Raw genomic sequence first — 25,810 nt, 5'->3', positions numbered from 1 at the left:
TCCAACTATTTTGACTTCTAAAACTACTGGGTACCTAGCAAGTGCCACTTCTACAAGTACAAGTAACAAAGTTACAATATTGATCCATATGCTTCTACACATCATATTTGCTCATTTGTGGCAATTTTTCATCATATTGACCGTCTCCAAAGAAGAAAAAATTGTTGTTTTTTATTTTGAAATCGGGCGAAAATTAATAAGCGCGCTGATATCATCCATAAACTTTACTTGCTGCGGCCTTATCTAATTACCCACATAAATGTCTTCCCTGTAACTAATGGTTTCGTCCGTCCAGTGCGCATGCGTGCTAGCTGTCAGTGGTCCAAGATGGCCGTCTTTCCGCAACTGCGAAAAATTACGTGGATGTTTTCTGATATTTTCCGCTCTGTCGCGCCGCACAGTCAAAGCTCGACCTTTCCCAGCTAGACATGTACCACCGGCGTTGTGTACAGTGACACAGAGGGCTGTTTTGAAACACAGGTAGGTGTATTTTTGAGCACGAAACATTTAACATCAACCATGTACGATTACTCGAGATCGTATGTTGGGGTGTAACAAATTACTTTTGCTGATCGATTTCTTAGCACATAATTCACTGGTTTTCTAGTCAGGACAACTGCACGACATCCTTGCAGCTTTTTTATTTATCTTTGCATCGAATTATTAAAGGTAAAATGTCAATATTGATTTGTTAACATATTAAAAAGGTAATGATTTTTACCAGATGTACTTCACAGTCTTTTGACATGACCTCATGTGACGTTTCTAAATTTATCCGTGTCAATAGTAGAGACACAGTTTCTAAACTCTACTTTAACTTAGAACTGGGCATATGACAGTCGTCAATCAAATGAAAATGTGAAATTGTTATGTTGAAATCTCTCTGTTAATCTTGGAGTGAAGCACTAGTACTGTTTTTGACTTGTTTGTGTGTATGTGTATCATTTTCTGAATCTGACACTCTTGTGTTAGCCATGGTGACTGTAGGGAAAGAGAAGCACTACAAACAGTCACCTCGACTATCTGTGTGTGTGTGTTTTTCTGTATTTTATGGCCATAGGTGTTGTTGTAAGTTGTTATCTACTGTGTCTAGGGTGTGGTACAATTTGGAAGGCAGCGCCCAACTCTCTCCATAGCCCCGCCCAATGCTGTCAAAGCGTATACATAGAAATGCACAATAAAAACATAGCAATTATGCAATTTTTTTCCGGACATGCAGCTTAACTCTTCTTTGGTCATACCTTTAGATGCCTTTCTTTCATTGGTTTGCAGTGATGGACAAGTCAATCAGGATCAGTCTACTGGAGCTTTAGTTTTAAAACGTTTTATTTCTTGTTCTCCAATATTTCTAGATGATATGTTTATAATAGTCACTGATTGCAATAATAAATTGGTAAGGATATAACTCACTTTCTTTCCTTGATTGTTAAGTGTAATGTCTAAAAAATATAGCCAAAGCCTTTGCCAAAGGGTAAATGTATCTTAAAACACTTCCAAAGTTTTGCACTTAAATTAAAATGTGTCATTTTTCTTCTAAACCCAGATAATAGAGTACATAGGACTTCAGTCAAGATGAGTATCGCTGATTACGAGCAAACTGCAGAGGATCACCAGGCCGTGCTTGTGGTAGTGAAGCCCGCCGGTCAAATCAACGCCAAAACGTTCAACCACATCTTTGACCGCATCACCCGCTGTCGCCACGTACGCTTACCAGATTCCCAGAGGTCCTTCTGCTTACGTTACAAGAAGAGTTCCCCCGTGGAGAACAATGTCTGGGGCGAGTTTCAGGCTCATCGCAAAGTCATGGGACTGTTGGTTGTTGGGAAATGCGCGACCGCCGCTGACACCGGTGCGATACAAGAGCGATACAACCTACTAAAGGAACTCTACGGCTCCACGCTGTACGATTCCCGCTGCTTGATCTTCGGCATGAAGCAAGAGAACGGGACCAACGCGAAAACAAACATGGTATATTATTCCAGTGTGGAAGACAGCTTTTCGCTAGATGAGACTGTGCGGGAATTTGCAGCCTCCCTTTTCTGGGTCCTAGAATCAAAGAGGTTGCAGGCGGAACGTTTGGCAAGCGACAAGTCAGAAAAGCTGCCATTGCTTCTTGCACCATTCGAGAAGAAAGATCTGATTGGGATTGATACAGAAACAAGGTGGGTTTTCTCTCACTCACTCACTGACTGACTCACTCACTCACTCACTCACATATTTCTTTATACATCCCAGTAACAAAATATAACACCCATTACATGCTCCACTCTCAAGCACATGACATCTTTAGGTTCCTGAGTTTGGGCCATGACTCCACCATCCTTCGTTTCCTTTGCATCCTGCCAGTCTTCCTATTAACAACTCAGACCAGGAATGAGCTTGGACCCAGGCCAAACTTGCTCACACCTCAAAACAAACAAACAAACAAACAAGCTGAAAACAAACTATAACATCTACAAACCTTAGTTAGTAATTCTGCCAGTTTACATATATTTGCCACCCCAAAGATTGCATCTAAAGATAATCTCCAGCACCACATCCCCCAGTATAATGCATGTTTTTGTTTTGGCATCCGTCTGTCTCGGAGGACAATGGTAGGCAGACGGGTTTAAGGCGACCCATCTGCCTGGCCTGCACTTGGGTTTTTAATGTGAAGGAGGGGTGTGCACGTCCTTCTCCACCCTCTCGTCCACTGGCGCACTAGTCCTACAGGGGCAACTGTATGCAACGTGTAAGACGGCCCCAGCAGATGCAGGTTTGTTGTTTGGAGTTTCCGTCTCCTAGGAGGACTTCCGACCAAGGATGCAAGGGGTTCCTCCTACCCCTGACTCATGTGTCATGGCGGGTGCGTCATGCCCGAACATGCCCCTATGGCCTTTCACCACCACAAAGGCCTGTCACTTCCACTAGCCGCAGCTATGTACTCATTTACACCTGAGTTAGGTGAGGAAAGTCGTGTAAAGTGCCTTTCCCAAGGGCACAAGATCGGTGACACGGCAAGCGGATTTGAACCCGGGACCTCTCGGGCCTGAGACCAACGCGCTCCCGATCGTGCCACGCGGTCCCACAATGCATGTTTACATATCTTAGATGAGGGGTGCTGCACTGGAGATGTGGTGGAATTTTGTAACCTGGTAGATAAATGTTATAAAGGCTATTACCTTTATGAATCTATACATTTGAGAAACCCTTACTGTGTTCTCAGAGCCTTTAGAAAGCATTGCCAGGGCCAGATGAGGTACATTTATAGGTAGTACTCAAGCATCAGAAAACAAATCAAAAACAGCACCTCCATGAAAACTATATACGTTTCTAACTAAATCTAACATATGCAACGCTTTCTTTGTTCTCAGACTCATGACAGTATCAAGACAACAATTTGAACAAACCAAAAACAACACCTCCATTTACTGAGGTAACTAAATATGAATCTAATATCATTAATTAATGAAACCCTATTTTGTGTTTTCAGGGCCTTTCGGAAGCGTTGCCAGGGCCGGATGAGGAAGTACTCTGGAGACCTGTGTCTGCTGGCAGGACTCACACAGGAAGCCCTGCTCCACTACCAGGCTTCTGCTGACATCCTCAAGTCTGCCAACGACTGGCTCTGGCTCGCTGGTTAGTATATCGTCTCATCTTTGATATTTAAAATCTGATTAGAAATGAGAGCACAAAAATTATGTCATAGGCTCACTATGCAATGGTGGAATTTTACATAAATCCTTAATGAATTAGTCAGATCTGCCCAAGAAGATTACTCAGGGGACCATTATTGCATTAAAATTGACACATATTTTCAGGGTGGCGATTTTAAGCACTTTTACACTACACTCATACAGTTTCGTTTTAGTTAACAGTAACGAGTTGTGTCTCTGTGCACATGGTAAGCTTTGAATACTGTAAATGCATTTAAGGGATGTAATTTCACGTTAGCTGGAAAGTGGAGTGTTCGTGGTGGTTTTAAGTTCACGGTAGTGCCATACACTAGTCACATACTGTAATGCCGAAGTTTTTGCGGTGGTTTTAAGTTTTGTGGTTAAGACTGCCTCACGGAAAATGTGGACATAAAACCACTGCAAACATTTCTGCATTTATGGAAACTTGTTCACTCCTTCACTAAACTATTTATTCGATATTTTCCAGCTGCTTTTGAGGGAACATGTGCTGCATCTGTGACTGTCCAGTACCCACATGGCACCACAAGGCCCCCTATGCCCCGTAACCAGTCCTTCAGCGGCAGCCCCAAAGTCACGTCAGAGAGAAAGCTCTCTGGCTCACTCACTAGGGCAGGTGAGTTATGGTGCTATGGGGTCATGGCTGACCTACCACTTGCTACTGATTGATTTAGATAATCGTTCCGAATTTGTTCTTTTACATCAGCTTTTGTTACATGCTTAAATCATGTAACATTTATGGCGATTTTTATTTGAATCATTTTCTTGTTTTGTTTCCAATGTGTTGTCATCAGAGAGAAGGCGTAGTGAAACCCTTACTAGGGCAGGTTAGTCATGGAGTTATGGGGTCATGGCTGACCTACTACTGTTTTGCTTTCAGGTTTTGAAGATTATCCATTCTTCCCCTTTCAACCAGACTTTTTTGGAAGAAAAGTTTTTAACATTAGGGGCAATCATTTAGATTGAAATTGAGTTTTTGTGTTTTCGATTGTCTACAATTATATGATCTTTTGTTATCAGAGAGATTGAGCGTTAGTGGGACCTTCAATAGGGCAGGTTAGTGATGGTGCTATGTGGTCATGTCTGAGCAACTCGTACCATTTTCAATTTTATTTTCACAGCTAATTGGCTTTGATAAAGTTTAATTGTTTCAACTTTCAAGTTGATACTTCTTTTACAGGGTATAACATTGTGGTAATTTGGATTTAGATTGAGGTTTTGTTTTGTTTTGTTTGTATTGTTCCCTCAGTAGATAGAAGGAGAAGCGAAACCCTCACTAGGACAGGTGAGGCATGGTGCTATAGGATCATGACTGTACTAACAATTCATATTCATCATCAGATGTCTGCTATGGGGTCGTGACCAAACTAACAGTTCTCAATCATCATCAGATGTCTGCTATGGGGTCATGACTGAACTAACAGTTCTCAATCATCATCAGATGTCTGCTATGGGGTCATGACCAAACTAACAGTTCTCAATCATCATCAGATGTCTGCTATGGGGTCATGACTGAACTAACAGTTATTTTTTGTTGTGTTTTATGGTTTTAATTGGTGTTGATTTTAATAAGAAGGATCATGTTGTATATTTAATGAAAATGTAATGATTTAAAACTAAGTTTTTGTTACAGTATTGTTGTCAATCTTTTGTTGTTAACCTTTCTTTGCTGTCTAACCCATAACCAATACAAATCGGTGCATGCCAAATGGCTCCCTTTGAGTCCCTTAGTATGGAGAAGGTTAAGTACTAGTATAATGTTGTCTGTCTCTGTTGTATCATCCTTATGTGGTAAAGTGTGGTAAAATGTGTTTTCTATGTTCTACACAAATCAGACTGCACTGAGACAAAACGCTATATATATACATTCCAGGGCTCGAAATACTGGGTGCATGTGCACCCAGGTGCACCCAAAATTGGAGCTGTGCACCCAATTATTTTCTGTGGGTACCGGGTACACAGGGTGCACCCAAGTATTTTCTTAGGTTTATGTATGTAAAGATATCAAAGTATACATCATATTCTTGACATCTAAGTGTTAGAAAGGTAATAAAAATGTCTGTCATTGTACTTGTTTAAGAATTTGATAGCTCAAACTAAGTTTTATTATTAGGTTATTAGTTAGATTTAAGTGGTGCACCCAAAATGTTTTGGTGCACCCAACTTTTTAAGCTGGGTTCTCCAGTGCACCTAATCCCCAAAATGAATTTCGAGCCCTGCATTCATATATTGAGTTATCATATATGTGTATGTATACTTGTAAACAAACGGAGGGCGGTTTTTCAGCGAGCGACAGTCGCCTAACATCTACTGGAAGCGCGTTATGGACCGCAGTGTCTCAGTTCCTTGATGTTTCTGCCCCTCGTGAGTCCTGTCTTAGCCTCTACAGCAGGCTTCTTTGCAGGCATTGTGATGTTCCTTTTTTTAAATCATGCTCTGTTTTCATTATTGCTTACTGTGATCGGATTGATCAAATGTTCAACAACAGTTGATGTTAAGAATGCCATTTAAAATTGACTGCAATTGAGTCACAAAACAGTGCATAATACAAAATAGGCAAAATCTAAATGCCTGCTGAGAAGCCTGCGTTTAGAGGTTACCATCACACATGCATCGGGTGTGGTGTTAGGATGCCTGGTGAGGGGAAACAATGCCTGTATATGTACAACATCCCTGTACTGTACATGCTCGTGGTTGTGGTCTTGTCCATGGGTGAAGGTTCCCGCATGTACATTTATAACGTATATATCCCTGTACTTGTAAAATATATAGTTCAGTAAAGTATACGTTAACATAATTGTATGTAAACTCTAAAAAGACTAACACTCCTTTGTTTTCACAAGTATGACTATGAGGCCTTCTGATTGGTCAGAAGTAATCCAATCAGCATTACTGTCTTGTTTAAGTATTGTGCTGATTGGTCAGCAGACATGACCAGTTAGGGTACTAAACTGTATGTGTGCTGACGTGATTGGTCTGTTTATGTCCAAACTAGAAGCTTAAACATTGAATAATTGTGGCTAATGATTGGAACATTTTGCATCCATAAAGGTGGTGGTTTTCAACTAATGAACTTGTATGTTCATTTTGCAGGAGTTTGGCTTACACGTAGTATTGGCTCAACTGTAGAAGCTCTCATTTTATTCTACATGCCTGCATGGATTATACTAATTAGTCTAGTATTTTAAGCATTGCTTGAATTGCTTTGAGAATACTATAAGGCCTAGGAAAAAATATTGTTACCCAACTGACTCTAAAAACCTTGCCTTTTGGGCAGTAGAGAATTTTGGATCTGACATTTTTGTGATGAAAACATTGTAGAATTGTTTTCCAAAATGTTTTCCTTATTTCTGTTGTATTAGAAAAATGAACGGACCTTAAAAAAACAATTTGAAAGTAATGTAGATTTGTACTTGCATAGTGTATATCTCTATGACTTCAGGTTTACCTTGTTCAGCTGTATTTGCTGATCACTTCAGCAGATATTAAGGAAAAATAATAGAGATTCCCTACGTATCAGCCTGATCAACATGATTTTCTAGGCTTTAGATGTATCTCACATTCAATACCATGGGCATGAAAAATTGGCTCGTGGCCTAGGCTGGTTGGTGCTCAGATTTCTTTAAAGAGCTTGGTTTTAATATCATTTTTTCTCTCATTTTTTCAGCAACGATGTCACCTAATGGGTTACCAATGGCAACAGCAGAATTCCTGCAAGACGGCAAAGCCAAGAACTGTTTGTCGCCTGATGAGATCATCGAGAAATACAAGGAGGCTCTCATTCAGTACAGCAAGGTAGGTTGTTAAGGGGCCTTGTGTGAATTTTTCAAACCTAATGTTGAAAAAATTGAATTTGAATTGTGAACATGAAACGGTTAGTATACTTTGCTTGCAAAATATATGATGAAGTCATTCTAAATACTGTAATTCCTGATTTTTTCAATGTACTGTTATGTTCACGGTTTTCACTGTGACGACTTTAACGTGAACTTATCATTACCGATGACAAATAAATCACAGCCTTTTTTTATGCGCACCTGCCGCGACAGTGAACATTTACAATGTAGTTCCAAGAACAAGTTAAATTTTCTCAGACCGTGAAAATTTGGTACCGAGAAGACAAAGTGAATTACAGTACAATATGTGAAAATCTGCAGTCTATTGAGGAAGAGTATTACAATTGATTAATAGTTTTAAGTAGCATTTGTTAAACTATCATCATTAAATTTAACAATTATTCAACATTTATTATCATTATGCATTGACATTGTCATTTGTGTTGAGCATACATGTATAGCTTGCCATACCTTGTTGCTATTGAAGATATTGAAACTTTTCCGGTGGCTTTTCTTTGAAATTCTTGACACTTTTGAATGAGTGAATTCGAATAATATATAATATACATTTTCGATGTATTACTACTGTACGACAGTGCTGTTACAACTGTGAAACTAAAAGATCTAATTTTGCAAAATAAATCCACCGCGAAGATTAGCAAATTTACAGTACATGCGTTCTTTCTTTGTTGCATGGAGGTTTGATGTTTATTTTTGCATGTTCAGTACAAGAATGCAGCAGTGATAGAGTTGGAAGGCATCATTAAAGCCACTAGAATTATGATAACTCAACGGGTGAGTGGTAGCAATGCATCATGGGAGGTCACAGGGAAGGACATTTCTTGGTTCACAAATAGCTCATTTTTTGGCGATGCCCCCGGGGCTAGCCTAATTGTTCATTTTTTTGTCAAATTTTGTTGCAATAAAGCAGTGTCCCAATTACAATTTTTCAACACATGGAAAATGCATACGTAATCTTTTATAGATGTTTTAGAAGGATTTTAACAAAGTTGACATTTCTACTTTGATTACTATATTGTCAATATTTAAATGTAGTCCTTTCGCAAGGGAAGAATGTTATTAACAAGTTATTGAAACTACACACAAAATTCTATCATGTAATTTTATTCAAGAAAAAAAACACTGTGATACAACGTTTAATTCTGTTTGTTTTTGAAAGATAAACCACAGAATGTCCTTGCCAGTGGCCTCACCAGTCTCATCTGTAAACTTGACATATGAAAGGAGACCATCCCAAGTTACAGATTTTTCACCTCAAAGCAATCAGTTTGTTTACCATGTTGGGCAGCACACAGTTTTTAAATTTTCCTTTCAAACAGGAGAAAAGTCTGTAACGGTCATCCTTGACTTGTATGTAAATGTACTATAATCCAAACCTTATGTGGAATTAACCCTTTTCCCTTGTCTTCTTGCTGCATCCTGATTATCATTCATTCTCATCCTGTTTTCATCCTATCTTTCATTTATTTTTATTCACAAATTCCACATATTTGGGCTTATTTTTTCTTCACTTCATGATTTTTCTTCCAATGTTTGTCATACTCTTCACCGACATGCTTGTTATCTTTCCTTCTATTTCAATCTCTTGATTATTTTCTTCACTATGGCTACCCCCGTTTTCTTTTTTCCTCCGTATTTCTTTCCTTCGTTCCCCCACCCCAGTACTCCTATGCTGGTGTAGTTGAAATGGAGGCGAGTGTAAAGGCCTGTCGGGTAATGCTTATGCAGGGGGTAAGTCTCCTCCTCCACATTCTCTCTCCTTCTTTCATTCCCTTCTTTGCGGATTGTTCTTCTATAGCTTTGTCATAGTTCCATGGAATTGTGGGTAGGGTCATAGGTTATGGCCCCTATGACGTAAACATGATCCACCTGGTTCCAGCAAAACATGTCTGGACAAAGAACTGTATGGGCCTTAAACCTTTGACTTAGGTGCATGCAGACTTGTTACTGTGAACTAGCTTATTAGTATTACATGTACAAGCAACCATTGAGTAGTTACTGTTAATGAGTACCACTACAGTGTAAACGTACATATTGTTTATTACAATATATGTTTAGTTCATGTAAATTGCATAACAAAAACATAGACTAAGATACCTCAGTATATTTTTTAGTCATACTATCTCATAGGCTCATACAATTTATGCATCAGGTCTTATACTTTTGGTGCAAAACTGCTCAGATTTGTTTAGTCATTGATGTTTTTTTGTTTAGTCATTAATGTTTTTTTCAGTTTTAACTGATGTACATAGAATGACGTTCAATTACTACATGTATTTAAAACTGGTGCTGATATAACAATATTTTTATTACAAATAATATAGAAAAATCTTCAGGCGTCTGAGTTTCTCCAGAACATGGTGTACATCAACATTCAACTCACAGACGAAGATAAGGTAAGAAAACAAACAAACTCATTAAGACTTCTTCTCTTCATTCTCCTACGCAGAGCTTTGCTCTCGACCTTTACAATGGTACATTTTAGAAGTCTGCTAAACCAAGCTGAGGTTTCAACATTTGTGGGTGTGGCCTGTAACTAACTGGCAGCCAATCAGAGAATCAGCTTTACGTAAAGAAATCAATTCTTTGAGTGGTTAACTGTTGGAGTCACTCACTCATTGGCCTCCATCCGTCTAAAGAGACGAGGGGTTTTGGCCATGGTTGACATCTTCTTTGGTGGCTGAACAAGCCAATTCTGGAATGACAGTCTCTGCCGCATCTTGCACATCTGAAGTTGTTTGTGATGGTAGAGGCTGTGTTCTGACAACGCTGGTCTCTGAGTTGGAGTTAATGCTCACAAAAGTGGCCATGGAAACCTTAGCCCCATCTTCTAGAGCCTTTCAAAGGTATACACTGTATAGGCCAGGTCTCTGTGTAGGAAGATGGTCCTATATTGATACATCTAGACTCTTTTTTTTTGGCATAATATGTTTAATAACAATTTTCCTCATATTCAGCATTGTACATGTATGTAATATTAACTGTTGTAACTTAAAGATTTTGCATTGCTTTTCCACAGATCCAGAGATACAACACACTGTCAGGGCTGTACGAACAGATAGGCTTCAAGAGAAAAGCTGCCTTCTTCAAGAGAGTGGCCGCCATGCAATGTGTGTCCCCAAACAACCCCAACCCAGCATGGAACTCTGTAAGTTATGATTTACTGCATGTTTCTTAACATTTTGCTTAGCACTTAAAGGAACCTAGTATCTTATCAAGAAAACCCGGTGAGCTTCGATAAAAACACGAGCAATAGCTAAGCAGCATTGCCCTAAATTGAGAAAGATCTGCAACTTATAGTGGTGTAAAAAAATGCATTATTGTACTAAGGGATGCATGTTAAGTTAAGAGTAGCATCTTAAAGTATATTGCTTTTCACAAAAAAAGGAAATATTATAGAATATTATTAGTTTCTGAATTAGTACATTTTGGCTGCATATCATTCCAGGTCCTAACACCTACAGTGTCTCAGATGTTATTGTTATGGATACACTTAATAGTTTTAAACGTTAGTAAACATGGTTTTGGTTGTTGCTGTCCAGTGCTACCATCTCCTACAGGAGACCTTGGATGGTTATAGTTTGACGCTGGACCCCCGACAGTTCCCGCGAGAGTACACGTACGGGTGGCCAGCGATACAGCTGCGGATTCTACACGAGATGGTGTACACGGCCAGGAAAATGGGCAATCCTGCGTTAGCTGTCAGGTAGGACTGTGGTGACAGGAGTTATCATTCAGTCTGACTGTCTGTCACAATTAATGGTAGCATTAACATGACATATAGCAGTTAAGTAGGGCTGTTGTGATGGGAAATATAACACTCATTCTGTCAGTTACAAGTAGCAATCAACCAATGATAGCTTTTTTCTAGGAAGCCAGGGTTGAACAAATTTTCTAAAATCCACTTGTCCTATCGGGCAAGCACATAAAAAATGTACTTGCCTGAACCAATTTTTCACTTGCCCAAAATTCAAATGTCACTGTTACTAGTATATGCATTTTCACTTCCAGCAATGGAATTCTCTGTAGACAATTGCTTGATGTCATGACTGTAAAAAGTAACAAGTATATCAAAATTACACTAGAATCAATGGAAAAATCTTACTTGCCCGATCGGACAAGTGGGGTAGGACATGCACTTGCCTGAACAGCACTTTCACTTGCCCTGGACAATAGGGCTAGTGGACTTGTTTATCCCTGAATTATTGCATGACATATAGCAGTTAAGTAGGGCTGTTGTGATGGGAAATATAACACTCATTCTGTCAGTTACAAGTAGTAATCAACCAATGATAGCTTTTTCTAGGTTTTCATGGAAGTAGGAAGCGCTAATGTCTTAAATGTAGGGGAGGGGAATATGTTACTAACAGTGATTTTGGGCTCTTCTGACTCCTGGCTTTCTTTCTGTAGTAGCTGTGATCTGCTTGAAAACACATTTTCTTCTAGATACAGAAATTTTGAGTCACACTTCAAGAAGACATGAATGAGAAAATATTCTCCTTGGTATAGAACTAATAGCTTTAAAGTAACTATCACTGCAATATGATATTCCACGTTTTGTTAGCACTTTTTCATTGTTCAAGTTGCATAACATTAAGAACTCCAATTCTGATTTTCCAGACACATGTCCTTCCTACTGCACGCCATGAGTGACCATCTAGCGCCATACGAGAGGAAAGAGTTGTCCAAGGTGTTGGAGAGCTACACTGCGAAAGTCCCGGGAACACCCGTTCCTCTGGCGCTGGAGAGCGGCGCCATCTTACCTCCCGTGCCAATGACAAACTTGCCAACTGTCAAGTAAGGAACAATAATCCACTTTATGTAAATTGAAACATAGTCTCAACTAAAACAAGAAATTCCACATAAACCTATATGTAGACTACATGTACATACACTGGTCATTGTTGTCAGTGACAACATTATGTTGGATCTGGCAGCTTACCGGATCAGGCAGCCAACTGTATCCGGCAGCTAACCAGATCTGTCAGCCAACTGGATCAGGCAGCTAACCGGATTCCGAGAGCTAATCAAATTCCGGCAGCTAATCAAATTCCGGCAGCTAATCAAATTCCGGCAGCTAACCGGATTCCAGCAGCTAACCGGATCCGGCACCTTACCGGATCAGGCAGCTAGCTGGATCTGGCAGCTAACCAGATCCAGCAGCCAACTGGATCTGGCAGACTAGCTAACCCTGTATTTAGAATTTCATGGCTATTTCTCTTCCGCACTTGCTTAAAATACTGATAAAACAGCAGTACGTAGATCAGTGTGGAAATTGTAATCAAATGCCTGCTTCTTTCGGGTTGGGAAAACACTTTTTTTGACTCATTCTTTGTTTACTGACGAGTGCAATGACGTTACGGTTTGTGAGTAAAATCGCCACCGAATGACGAAAGCAGTTTGTGTGGTTCAAAGGGGTCTTTTTGTGAGCCTACAGAAACTTTCCGTGGGATCTACAATGATGGAGGTCATAGGGATTAGGGGACATCCGTCCAATGATTAGTGAGCCAACAGGAAATATGAATCCGTTTTTGTTGTATCGACAGGTCGTTCAAGTTGCTGGACTTGGCTCCACACTTGAGACCCATGAAGAAACCGTCCAGCCAGGCCAGCTCAGCCTCCCTCAACAGTCCATTCATCTACTCACCCATCCAGTCTAGGCAGCAGGAGAAGAAGGACCAATCAAAAATGGGTACACAAATCTGTCATTTGTTACGGCTGTCACCATTGGTTAAAGACATCTGACACTTACTTGTGGTAGAAAATGGGATCCAGTGGAATCTATCAATAGATAATTGTTGTTCGAACTGAAACATTTTTGTATAGATGCAGGACAAAGACACAGATATATTTAACAATGAAAATTTAGCACAAATGTAGCACAAATATGGTACTATGGTCATTAGATTATTAGGATAGTAAGGACACTATTAAGAGATTACTGGTAAAACTTACAGGTACACATTTAGTACAATGAATGATTTCTTTTGTCTAGCATCTTTTCGCAATTTCTTCAAAAGTCTAAATAGTATGTTTTTTTCAGTCTATAAAACAAAACAGGACACTTGTAGTACAAAATCAGTATGTGTATACAAATGTATATCAGAAATATGCACATTTCTCAACTAGGTAGGATAGTTGATTAAATTTTTTTGGCAACACCTTGGGGGTGGAGCCATTTTTCATTTTGTTGATGTGCCGTTTGTGTAGACTTCCAGTGGGTGAGTGGAGAGGTGTGTGAGATGGCACTGCAGGTCATTAACCCCATGCCCTTTGAACTCAAGGTGCAGAACATGGTGAGCACAATGTGTAGTTTACTGTACTGTAGTTGTTTGTAGTTTGTGTAGGCATTACAAATGCACAAGGGGTGAGAATAAACACAGGTTACTTCGATTTTTGAAAGAGTTAGTTTTATGTATCCATTCAGTAGGTTATGATTATCAAAGTACATGTATATAAAAAGTTGCTAGAAAACCATCATGATATGGAGAAAATGATGCTTTTTTAAATGACATGTGAAACACTTACAGTCTCCATTGAAGTTTGATACAGCACTTTGAAAAACTTTAAAGGACTGACCATCAAAATTCTCGGACCAATCCGAGAATGACTCCACAATGATGAAACATTTCATTTTTGCACCTTTCATTTTTTTGTATAATATTACGTTTTTTGCATCTCACTGTTGTCCCTCCATTGAGATCCTTTCAGCATAATACTATAGTTTTTCTCTAGCTCACATTGTTATTCTGTTCAATTTTGAGTCTCAAAGTCCTTCTATGGAGCGACAGATTCTTTCCTAAGACTGCCAAACTATGGAACTCTCTCAATGACAACCATTCCCCTACTGATACAACCTTTTAGCCTTCAAAACTAATGTTCCATGTAACAGTTATCTCTTTGCATATCGAGTTCCACCATCGATTGCCTTATTTCATTGCCTAAAAGTGGTAAAATGGCTATGCTTTTAATGAACCCATTTTACAAAAATCTTGAGTGCTTTGAACCATTCACCCTTGTTGTACAGTGTGTGATATCAGAAGGGATTGTGTTTTAGCCTTCAAAACCAATGTTACATGTAACAGTTATCTCCTTGCATATCAAATATCAAATGTCCAGACTTTCCATGATGTACAAAATGACCAATAAACCAGGTGGACGTACCAACGGATAAGTATCTAATACCAGCTCAAAAAAGAACAAGAAACAGTCATGCCTTCAAATACCAGAGTTACCAACCTAGGATTGATGTGTTCAAAAATTCGTACTTTCCCAGAACTATCGTAGAGTGGAACTTGTTATCACCAAGTACAGTAGGGGCATCTTCTCTCGGTAGTTTTAAAGAACGCTTGCAGATAGATGTGCAAAAGTTAGGGGTAACGAGTCGTTCGGTATAGTATAAGTTATCCATTGCCTTATTTCATTGCCTAAAAGTGGTAAAATAGCCATGCTTTGAACAACTCATTCTAGCAAATCTTAAGCACTATATTATACCTTTCTCCTTTGTTGTGCAGAGTGTGGTCAAATGGCCTTGCTTTGAAGAAAACCATTTGAAAAAAAATCCAGGGTGGTTTAAACCTTTCTCCTTTGTTGTTCAGAGTGTGATGTCTGAAGGGATCGTGTTTGAGCCCCTCATCAGTAACCTGTCCCTCCCCGCCGAGTCTGGACCACTTGGTGTCACCCTACTGGGGACTCCTAAAACAGCCGGACAGCTCAAACTCGTGGGTGAGTGAATGACACGACTTTTTACTTACATACAGTGGAAGCCGCTGAATTGCACTCCCAATTTGCCAGCGAATTCCGTGCAATTATCCAGCATGGGCAATAATGCGAAGTTACAGTTGGACCGCACTGCCACTGTGCCTCGGGAGTTTGGGATTCTGTGCAATTGACTGAAGTGTGCGTTTATCCAACATGCAATTAACTGGCTTCCACTGTATTAGATCTTTGATAGATATTGTTAGTACTTTTAGCAGAACAAGTTGAAAAGTTCTGACTCTCTTTGAAGGACATTTGATATACTTATCTAACAAAAATTCTTACGTCAGTCATATTTAACAAGTGAACTCTGACTGCATAAAATTTCAGGAGGTACATGATGTACATATATTTTTTCTTGAAAAATTATGACATGAAAGTCATAGACATGTTTAAAGTTTACAAGTTCACAGACAATATTTTATTCTGCTTACTTGTATTTGACGTTCATGTTCTCCATAAACTCCTGAGTTATTCTTTGTAAAATTTCTTGATTAAAGTTTTTGATATTAAAGATTTTTTATTTCTGATTTTAAGTGTACAATGTATCTTCTTTCCATGTAGGATATGTAACGCATGTACTTGGAGTGAAGTCCCATTGCAAGTTCAAAGATTTACGACAGATAGAGGAACCAGACTACTCTGTGGAGGTGGTTCCTGAACTGCCCAAACTACAGGTCACGACATCACTGCCGAAAGCCGCGTTCGGAACGACCAATCACAACCTGGGTCTCAACAAGGCCAAGGAAACCGCTGTGACAAGTGCTGCTGCTAGGCTGTATGCTGGAGAGAGGTAAAAAATGATTGGCTGTCAGATTAGTGACTTTCCTTGTCCCTAATCACTTTTGCTGTTCAAAAAGATATCAGTAGACCAAACCTGGCTGTCAATCACAATTGACAGTACATGACATTTCAACCAATGAGAGAGTGTATGCATACCCGTCAAACAGTTGCATTTTTGTGATTTTATTTTTATTATTCTAATAGTGCCACCTATCAGGTTTGAATGGCACTGCAGTTGAAGGTTTGTAAGATAAGCTTCAAGAATCAAAACTGTTGTATTGATCTAAATCTTGGTGTTGCAACAGTGTAAGAGTGCCACCTATCATATCCAAAAGGTACTGAAGATTGTTTTCATATTGTTGCAGCCTTTGTAAAAAAAAATCAAGAAGAATTCTAATATAATGTTGCAGCCTTTTTGACATAATCTAGACGATTCTTTTACAGTCAATAAGATGCTTTAAAAGAATGTAAGTTAGATTGTATCCATTTTTAGATCCTTTGTGTTGAGATTCTGTTCTCATTGGTCTTTGTTTTTTCTTCCTTTGCAGTCAAGAATGTGTTCTAACTCTCCAAAATGTTAGCCAGATTCCAGTGGAATCCATAGACATAAGTTTGGACACTTCCATAAGTTCCCCAAAAGTTCCCTCCGGATTTTTCACCTGGAATTTGGAGAACACGAAAGCCCAACTTCCACTCCAACCTGGTGCCATGGCAACATTCACAGTACTAATCAAGGCGGTGGGAGAGATCGCAACACAGGACAGAAAATCAGCCGAAAATGAAGGTAAACAACATTGTTTATTCATTCTTAAGCTTATACAATTATTTTTGTTTGTCATGATGCAAAGTGTAATGTAGTAGGAAAGCATTTGACAGAAAATCAGGCTGGAAATTCATTTTTGGAAGTAAGACCCCTTGCCCTACTGCTGCCTTTAAGTTAGTAACCCTTGTGTCAGAGAACCCAGCAGTAGTATAATCAAATACTGGGCACTATTTACAGTACTACATGTACTACTATTTTCCATAAGTATAGTGGGATGTTTAACTTGCTTAAGATGTGGCTCTCCTCAAACATTTCTCTCCTCTGGCTTTAAATCCCATCTGAGAAGAAGTCTTCAACCAAGTCTTTTACCGATTTTCACATGTAGAATGAGAAAATAAGTATTCTTGAAAATGTGTTTCCCGAGAGCACAACATTGAGGCTTGCTCAAGTTTTGAGCCCAGAACCCCAGACCACCTGTCAACTTTTCTTGTCATCTTTGTTTGTTCCTTTAGAACCCAGTAGTAGACACAGTTCACCCAAGAAGTCTCCCCAGACCAGACCCCGGTCCATGAGAACGGCTGCCATGACTGCTCCACCCATGGAGGCACAACAACCTGAGGAGGAGAAAGCACAGGTAAACTTTACGACTTAATACCAATGTCTTTCTATCAATTGATTTTCCAATTTCAAAGAAACAAGACCAGTGTTAGTTCTTAAGCGCTTTATTTTGTGTTCGGATATAGGGTCTTAAAATTATAACATAGTGTTTAGTATTTTAACAAGAAGCAATATTATGAGTGTGTACTTCTACCGGTTACTGCAGGGTATTTGGCTAGAAGCCAGAGGTCCGGGGTTCAAATCCCATCATGCTACCGATCTTGTGCCATGACTTTTCTCACTCCACCCAGGTGTAAAAATGGGTACCTGACTTTGTTGGGGAGGGGAAAGACGTTGGAAGTGGAGGGTTGGGTCTGCTGTCCAATACCGTACCCTAGTAGTAGGCATCCTTCCATCTTTCCAGATGATGGTAGCGCTCTGTATCAGGTCACGGTGGTTGACAGCGTCTACTGTGGCTCTGTAGACCGATCCTGGCATGGCAGTCGCGGCCACAGTTTGGACATATGAAGGCAGAGGGGTTCCCCTGTTGCGGTTTCTCTTTGCGTTTGCGTCTCCTTGACTCAAGATGCTCTGTACGTCTTTCCTGGCCCTTTGCAAGACCATCCTTGACCGTGTGACGCCATCTGTTGCGGTCTGCTGCAATCTGTTCCCAGCTGGCTGGGTCAATGTCAGTTAGCTTCAGATCACGCTTACAGACATCTCTGAAGCGCAGTGCCGGTCGTCCTACTGGCCGTTTTCCTGTCGCTAGTTCACCAAACAGGATGTCCTTTGGGATGCGTCCATCTTTCATTCGGGATACGTGTCCCAGCCAGCGTAGACGTCGCTGACAGAGGAGAAGATGGATGCTCAGGGAGCAGGAGCGTTCCAGAACAGTGGTGTTTGGTACTCTGTCCCTCCAAGAAATCCCAAGAATGCGCCTTAAGCAACGAAGATGGAAGCTTTCAAGGCGGTTCTCCTGTTTGGCATATGTAGTCCAGGTCTCACTACCATACAGAAGCGTACTGAGTACGCAAGAACGGTATACTTCAAGTTTTGTGTTAAGCGTCAGGTGGCTATTGTTCCACACTCTCGTTCCGAGCTTGGTCATCACGCCTGCCGCCCTAGCTATCCGTCTGTCAATTTCCTTGTCTAAAGACAGGTTGCTAGTAACCGTCGATCCAAGATATGTGAAGTGATCTGTCACTTCAAGCACTTCCGAGCCTATGGTGACGACGGGTGGCTGTGGAACATCCTGGCCCATGATCATGACTACTGTTTTCTTTATGCTGATGGTCAGTGCAAATTCACTGCACGCATGGGCAAACTGGTTGAGCAACTGTTGCAGCTCATCTTCAACATGTGCGACCAGTGCTGCATCGTCGGCAAACAACATGTCCCTGATCAGTACTGAGCGGACCTTTGTCTTGGCTCTCAGTCGGGCCAGGTTGAACAGCTTCCCATCACTGCGGGTGTGTAGGTGGACACCTTGAGTTGAGTGACCGAATACAGACTTCAACAGCAGAGAAAAGAAAATCCCGAACAGGGTCGGGGCCAGCACACACCCTTGTTTCACACCTGACCGAATTGCAAAGGGCTCAGAGGTTTCCCCGTCGAAACTGACCACACCCTTCATGTCCTCATGGAAGGAGATGATGATGTCTAGCAGCTGTGGGGGACAACCAATCTTCCTCAGCAGTTGGAATAAGCCTCTTCTGCTAACAAGGTCGAACGCCTTCGTCAAGTCGATAAAGGCGATGTATAGTGGCCTCTGCTGTTCGCGGCACTTCTCCTGAAGCTGACGTACGGAGGATATCATGTCAGTTGTGGACCTCTCGGCTCGGAAGCCGCACTGGGATTCTGGGTAGACCCGGTCTGCCAGAACCTGGAGCCTGGTAAGGACCACTTTGGCAAAGACTTTTCCCACGATGCTTAGCAGAGAGATGCCTCTATAGCTGTTGCAATCCGTACGGTCTCCCTTATTCTTATACAGAGTGACTATCTTGGAGTTTCGCATTGACTGAGGTACTTTGCCCTCTTTCCAGCAAAGACGTAGTAGCTCATGTAGTGGTTCCAGCAAGACAGATTTCCCACTCTTTATGATCTCAGCTGGGATATTGTCTTCACCAGGCGCTTTCCCATTTGACATGGAATCAATGGCTTTACTCAACTCCTCAATGGTAGGTTCAGCGTCCAGCTCTGCGAGGACAGAGAGAAGTCTTCAATATTGTCAAGTGCATCTTGTGAGACTGAGTTTTCTGTTGAGTAAATGTCCAAGTAATGTTCTACCCAACGTGCCATTTGTTTGTCTTTGTCAGTGATGATCTCTCCTGACTTTGCTTTGGGTGGAGGGTTGGGTCTGCTGTCCAATACCGTACCCTAGACACAGTGGATAACAACCCACTGTCCCTATGGCCTCAAAAAGCCTATGGGACTATCTTTATATGTACTTTTTGCTTCTACCCCCAGCCAGTGGATGCAGTGCTGAAGCTGACATACTCAGGAGGGCAGGGTTACGAGGAAGGTTACCACAGACAAGCCTCCATCATACTTCATGTGGACGTACTACAGTCACTACTCGTGTCCAAGGTCAACATACTACCTGCTCCAAGGTAAATCAGCCTTTTTTGTTTAATTTACTTTTTGAACCTCTTAGTCAGATACAAAAGGAAGGTAACTACAGAAAACACAGTGATGCACATAGGTATGAAATCCAACGTAGGCATGGCTTTAAGCTGCTGAAAGTAAGTTGTTTCATTTTCATGGGAACATAATTTTGCAATAGAAGGAGAAACTTGATAGATTCACACTTAAAGCAACTTTGCTCTACAGTTTGTAGTAATATATTGAAAATGTAATAGATTCACATCAAGGAGGGCACTGCAAAAACCTTGAAAAGCAACCTCAAACATTTCAAATTTCAAAGACTTTGTACATTTACTGATTGCTCTGCTGCCTTTTTAATTTTTTTGTGCACTGTTTTTCCCCAGCCCTAGACATTGCCACTTGACGCTAGACCTCCATAACGTCACCAGACATGAGGTCGTCATCAGTTACCCTGACAACGATGACCTAATCATCGAGAGCAAGCAACTGAAGAGGTAATTCAATTTAGTCAACAACCCCACCTAGGTACCTACCATCATCATCATGTACCAAATATTCTGATTATCAGTTGCTAGTCCTCAATCCAATGTCAACCCCTCTACTCTTCATCAAAAATTTTGGTATTAACATCAGGAAATACGTGCAACTACATTGTCATTGCCTCCAGGAGGGAGGTTTACCTCAAAAAGGGGTATCGCTTCTGTCTGTGGCGTGTGCGTCAGATAAATCAAGAATCTTTTGATGAATTTGTATGAATATCGGTATGTAGTTAGGCCCCCTAGCACTATCTCCATGCTGTGCAGCCTTATAGGCTAACACCCCCTTCCTGAAAGTTGTGTGGTATGGTCCATGAGCATCTGGGTTGCACTGCAAATGTAGGTTTAATGTTAACCAGCTCATTAATTAGTGACCTCATTTTAGAATACCTGGCACAGCGTGGGACTTCAACTGTTATAGCACATGATAAGACTGGGACTAAAGCATAGTGAAATTCACAAATTTTAACTGAAAATATTTAGTGGAGTTGAGAGATCTTTGATTCCTTGTTTCAGAATTGCAGTCCGTGTGGAGAGATTTTCCCTGCCAGAGCCGTGTACGAGTGATGCTCCCATCTCCATCATCAGCCCTGCTGATGCCAGGAGCCAGCAGTACAGCCAACAACTCGCCACTCTCGTGGACATCAGATGGAAAATGATATCCTTTCTGTTTCCCATGCTCCCAATGTCCTGGGTTCTAATCTCAAAAGCTACATTTTTTTTTTAAATTGCCAGAAAAGAATCCTTTTGGGTATCAAATGGAAAATGATATCCATTCTGTTTCCCGTGCTCCAATGGTCCCTGGTTTGAATCTCAAAAGCTACACATTTTTTTTTTCAAATTGCCAGAAAAATCCTTTTGTGTATCAATTCGAAAATGATATCCTTTTTGTTTCCCATGCTCCAAATGTCGCTGATTTGAATCTCAAATTGTTTTTTGTTGGAATTGCCAAAAAAAGGATGTTTCTTGGCTTTGACAAAACAGTTTCACAAGCTGTCATCGGTTCGGAAGGTTTGACTGGTTTTCCTATGATCAGGTTTTTATATGATAAGCTGTACAGCCAATGGAAATGTACTCAGTCTGTCCTTGGTGCTGAAAATGTAAGGGTGGTAAGTAGAGCTTGCCAGTGAAGAAAAAATAATGATAAGCCTAGGAATCTATGAATCTAAACTGATACTTGTGACTAGTCTGCTGCTGGTGAGAAGCTTTCATGTGGTATCCACCATATTTCTTCAGCTTTGAAGGGTCATGTGACCTGGAGGTTGGAGGTCACTCTCTCTCATGTCTCATGTCGCATGACTGGATGTAACACTGTCGTGTTTTGCAAATTTTATTGAATTCTTTCTTTAATTGTTGCCAAACCTTGTAACCAATAGAGAATCCGTAGCCAAAAGGCTGTTTCAGATTGCTATTAAACTAGAGTCTTAGATGTTGCTTCTGTACATGCATTTGCCTTGACCCCCCTCCCCACCCCTCTAGTGGAACCTGTGGAGTTGTAAACCTAGAAGGGATCCCCATGACACCTGAGGCGATCGACCTCATAAGTATTTCACCCATACAATGGGGTAAGTTGGAATGTATCAGAGCTTAAAGGACACTAGTAAGCTTCAGTTGAAACCTACGTTGAGTGTACTTTGTTTTAAGGTATAGTATATATCTTGAGATATTTGTTGTGACGAGTGCAGTGACAGTTGACTCCATTTAACGTAAGTATTTCCACCAAACTGTTGACTTATCATAACTTTGCTTAGAATTTTCTGCAGGATGAATTGAACTCTTACCAGCACAAATATGCCTTTCCATTGTATTACAATACATACTGTCCAACAAAATGGTGTAAAATACAAATTTGAAACACCCCCAGAATTTCCCTTATTCTTCTACTGCCAAAAAATGTCCCAACAGAAATAAGTGTATTTACAGTATTTTTCTCTTACAGATGTTAGAATAGACGACAAACATTATGATACAGAGGAACCAGTGCAATGCATGGTGGGAAGGCCCATGTCAGTGAAAGTGTCGGTTACGAACGCGTCAGCTGAAGCGGTGGAGGGGAGCACGCTTGTCGTACAGCCGTACCAGGACCTGTGGAACGGGACAGTCCTGAACAACGTTGGCGGAAAAGTTGCATGCGTCGGATGTCAGAAGAGGGATGTCAAAAAGGTAAAAAAAACTATGCAGTTTAAATGCATCTCCTATATCTTGAATTTTAAAAATGTAGCATAACTGGCATTACATTTGAAACCTGGCCTTACGCTTTAGGATCATTCTGTTCTAAAGAAAATTTGAATCAAATGAATAAACAAGGTTGATGCAATTAGATTAAACAAACTGTGCTTTCCAACACAGCAAAAAAATTCAATTTGGACTTTTGACTGACCAGCACCAGTCTTTGTCAAGGAATAAGTGATTGACTTTTGTGATGCCACCTAATGTAAACAAGACACCTTATGCAGTGACCAGTGGGTCATATTTTAAGTTTTAAAAAGTTTATGGCATCACTGTCTCTGGTATATGGCTTTGGTGTACATGGCTTTTTTTTTCAAATTTTGTGTCCAAGACTGTGGTCTGATTGAACTCACCACAGTCAACATGTTGTGTACTGATTCAAATTGAAATGCATTTATGTGCACTGTACCACTTAAGGCTTTCTGGTTGTTATTTGATTGATTGATTGATTGATTAATTGATTGATTGATTGATTGATTGATTGATTCCCCCAGATGGAGCCAGGTGAAAGTTTCCAGCACTCGTGTACGTTTGTGTTTTTCTGCTGCGGTGACTTCGGCCTAGACATCCGTGCCACGTGTGCGTCCCGAGTCAGATCGCAGGACCACAAGTGGGTTTTCACTCCCATCGTCAGAATAACAGTCCAAGACAAGGCCAAGAAGAGTCCGTGAAAAGTTTTCCTTCAAGCCGTTATCACTTGAAATGTGCAAAGACACTGGGAATTCGGGAAGTCAAATCAAATTCTAACCTTGTCCGTTTATTTGTTGAGTTTGGAAATAAGTTTCCATGTTATTTGAAAGAGCACTTTCTGAAACATTACAGTGTCATAACTGTAGTTGCCAAGATTGTAAGATTTCCTAAATTTTCAGTGTTTTTCCAAATTTCAAGTGTTTTGACTTTAAATAGTGTGAAAAATAGCTGTTAAACAAGTCTGCGCTTGTAGAGTACACTGTTATGGAAAGTGCAATCCAGATCATGTATAAATTATTGTAATTTGCATAGCACATGCCTAAACCAATCAGCTAGCTCCTTTCCTTGGGTGGACGTTTTGATTGGTTGATGTAGTTTTGCTGTTCTGTGACAGCAGATGATTGGTCACTTTGTAGACCAATGAAATGTGATAAGTGGTGAAACAATTTAGTGAATTATGTTACACTTAATAATGATATGTACCACATTATGAAAATGCTCTTTGGTAGTCAAAATGTGTGCTTCTATCAATGTTTTTGAGTTTACCACTACTTATTGTCTATGCATTGAAGTGCATATTGCCATGGATCTCATGTTTTCGTTTGTTGACAATAGGCTATGCATATACAGTGCATTTTGCCAATGCACAAAAACAGTGGAAACAGTGGCAAATTGATATGACAAATGAATATTGTTTGTTTAAGCAAAAAACGTTCTGGACAAGCCTGTTTTTAAGTTATGACATTTCATTTCAGTGAAGCAAAGCAGTCTAAAATCCACTCAAAGTATATTTGGTAGAGCTGTCCTGAAAACTACATATTCAGGATAAAACTGTGTATTTCTTAGTTGTAAATGTGAATATATGGTACAAGCTACAACCTCACTGTATAGGTTATGTTCAGACTGAATATGAGTAGTTTACGGGTTGTATGGAGAAACCCTATGTTACACTATTCTAGGGATATTGTATAGCATCAAGACATCTAAATGGAAGATTAGTGGAAGGAACTTGAATGTGAACTTCTATAGGTGAAGGTAGAAAGGTGTGAAGTTCATATATGACTAGGAGACTATGGTAAAGTATTCTTGATGGTTCTGAGCCACTTTTGTGTATACTTTCAATACATAGTTCGATTCCCAAGTGAGCATTTCAGATGGTAGGAGGCACTTTGAAAGCTTACGAGAATGTATGCATGATAAACCTAAAGTTACTTATGGCCTTGCACAAGTCAATGATCTTTAAAAATCAATCATTTTCTCAGTTGCCATACAATGCATGAAGAAATAACTGACCATTAGTATTATTTTTTTGTGGGATTCAGGTAGTCCAAGAACTGTTGAATTGTCTTTGCCATGTAGACAATTATGAACGTTTTGTCTGAGAAGACATACCTTGATAGCTGCAAGTTGGTGTGCATTTATTATGGGTCATAGCTTTAGAAGGGTTAAACAGACATTTTTTAGTACATTTGTACCCCTGATGCCATCCTTAACGTGCTTCCAATGCCTTTATGAACAGAAAATATGATGTACATTTTTTTCTTTCTTTTGCTTTTTTTTTCAAGCAGAGCAGAGAATGTAGTAGTCACGAGCGACAATCATACATGTGAGAAACTTGCCAATGAAAGAATTTAAGTCTTAGAATCATACAAAAGCTTTGAAAAATTAGAGAATGGAGACATTAATATTCAATTGTACATTTCATTTCACAATGTATAATGTTGGTCATATTCAACTATTGTAGAAATTTGATGACGTAAGAATATCCCTTAGTGTTGGATATTTGGTACAGTCCTTTGTTGTATTTATGTTTCTGGACTAGTCTAATTCATGGTATGGGGATGGGCAGGGGTGCAGTTATGATATTTATGGAAGATGCTATTGATGCTTATTAATCTACTTTTGACTATATATATGTGCAATTCTTCATAGTGTAATTTAACAGGGCTTTATGTAACCTGTAAGTTTGGAAGTATTCCTGCTATATTTGTGCAAGAGAGAATTCCTGTACAACAATGTAAAGATGTGGAAATACAAGGATGATGCAAAAATCAAGCCAGAAAAGGTGTGTTCATTTATTTTGTTGATATGAAAAACACAGGATCATAACTATACCTGGGTCAACTCTCTTTCTGCCTATACTCTCAGTCAGTCTCAATAGTGTGCGACCAGCGACCGGTCTATCATTGTGATTAATTGATGAGATATAGTTTTTAGCGTGTCTGTGTGTGTGTCGATCAGTGTGTCTGTGTTTCCAGATGTTTCAAGTTCCACAAAAACTTAAATAGATCTAAATAGTGCAAATCATAACCTAGTCTA

General features: G+C 40.0%; 1 protein-coding gene across 3 annotated transcripts; it reads left to right on the top strand.

Annotated features, from left to right (window-relative positions):
• Nucleotides 1-290: 290 nt before the first annotated feature.
• On the top strand, nt 291-25,546 carry LOC118404528 (trafficking protein particle complex subunit 9-like). 3 transcript variants are annotated; one of them, XM_035803664.1, is made up of 23 exons: nt 291-480; nt 1,544-2,162; nt 3,473-3,618; nt 4,144-4,290; nt 5,961-6,038; nt 7,342-7,469; nt 9,194-9,262; nt 9,856-9,927; nt 10,551-10,679; nt 11,074-11,237; nt 12,152-12,328; nt 13,078-13,223; nt 13,742-13,827; nt 15,130-15,256; nt 15,854-16,082; nt 16,621-16,856; nt 17,348-17,469; nt 19,899-20,041; nt 20,420-20,530; nt 21,089-21,230; nt 22,044-22,137; nt 22,512-22,735; nt 23,296-25,546. In XM_035803664.1, the coding sequence occupies exons 2-23, from the start codon at nt 1,573-1,575 to the stop codon at nt 23,470-23,472; spliced, it is 3,537 nt and encodes a 1,178-aa protein (XP_035659557.1). In that variant the 5' UTR covers nt 291-480; nt 1,544-1,572; the 3' UTR covers nt 23,473-25,546. The 3 variants fall into 3 exon arrangements, with proteins under 3 accessions (XP_035659557.1, XP_035659555.1, XP_035659558.1); XM_035803662.1 differs by lacking the exon at nt 9,194-9,262 and adding an exon at nt 8,237-8,305; XM_035803665.1 differs by lacking the exons at nt 5,961-6,038; nt 9,194-9,262 and adding an exon at nt 8,237-8,305.
• The last annotated feature ends 264 nt before the right edge of the window (nt 25,547-25,810 follow it).

Source organism: Branchiostoma floridae, chromosome 17 (genome assembly GCF_000003815.2).
Source record: "Branchiostoma floridae strain S238N-H82 chromosome 17, Bfl_VNyyK, whole genome shotgun sequence".
Lineage (NCBI taxonomy): Eukaryota > Metazoa > Chordata > Leptocardii > Amphioxiformes > Branchiostomatidae > Branchiostoma > Branchiostoma floridae.
Note: the sequence above shows the minus strand (reverse complement) of the source record. Positions and strands in the feature narration are given on the sequence as shown.

What these genes read in the sequence shown, in the direction of transcription:
- LOC118404528 (XM_035803664.1), top strand. Translation starts at nt 1,573, where the DNA reads ATGAGTATCGCTGATTACGAGCAAACTGCAGAGGATCACCAGGCCGTG. An exon ending in TGGCTCACTCACTAGGGCAG is followed by an intron (nt 4,291 to 5,960) that starts GTGAGTTATGGT and finishes GCGGTTTTTCAG; the next exon opens with CGAGCGACAGTCGCCTAACA. An exon ending in GGGTAATGCTTATGCAGGGG is followed by an intron (nt 9,263 to 9,855) that starts GTAAGTCTCCTC and finishes CAAATAATATAG; the next exon opens with AAAAATCTTCAGGCGTCTGA.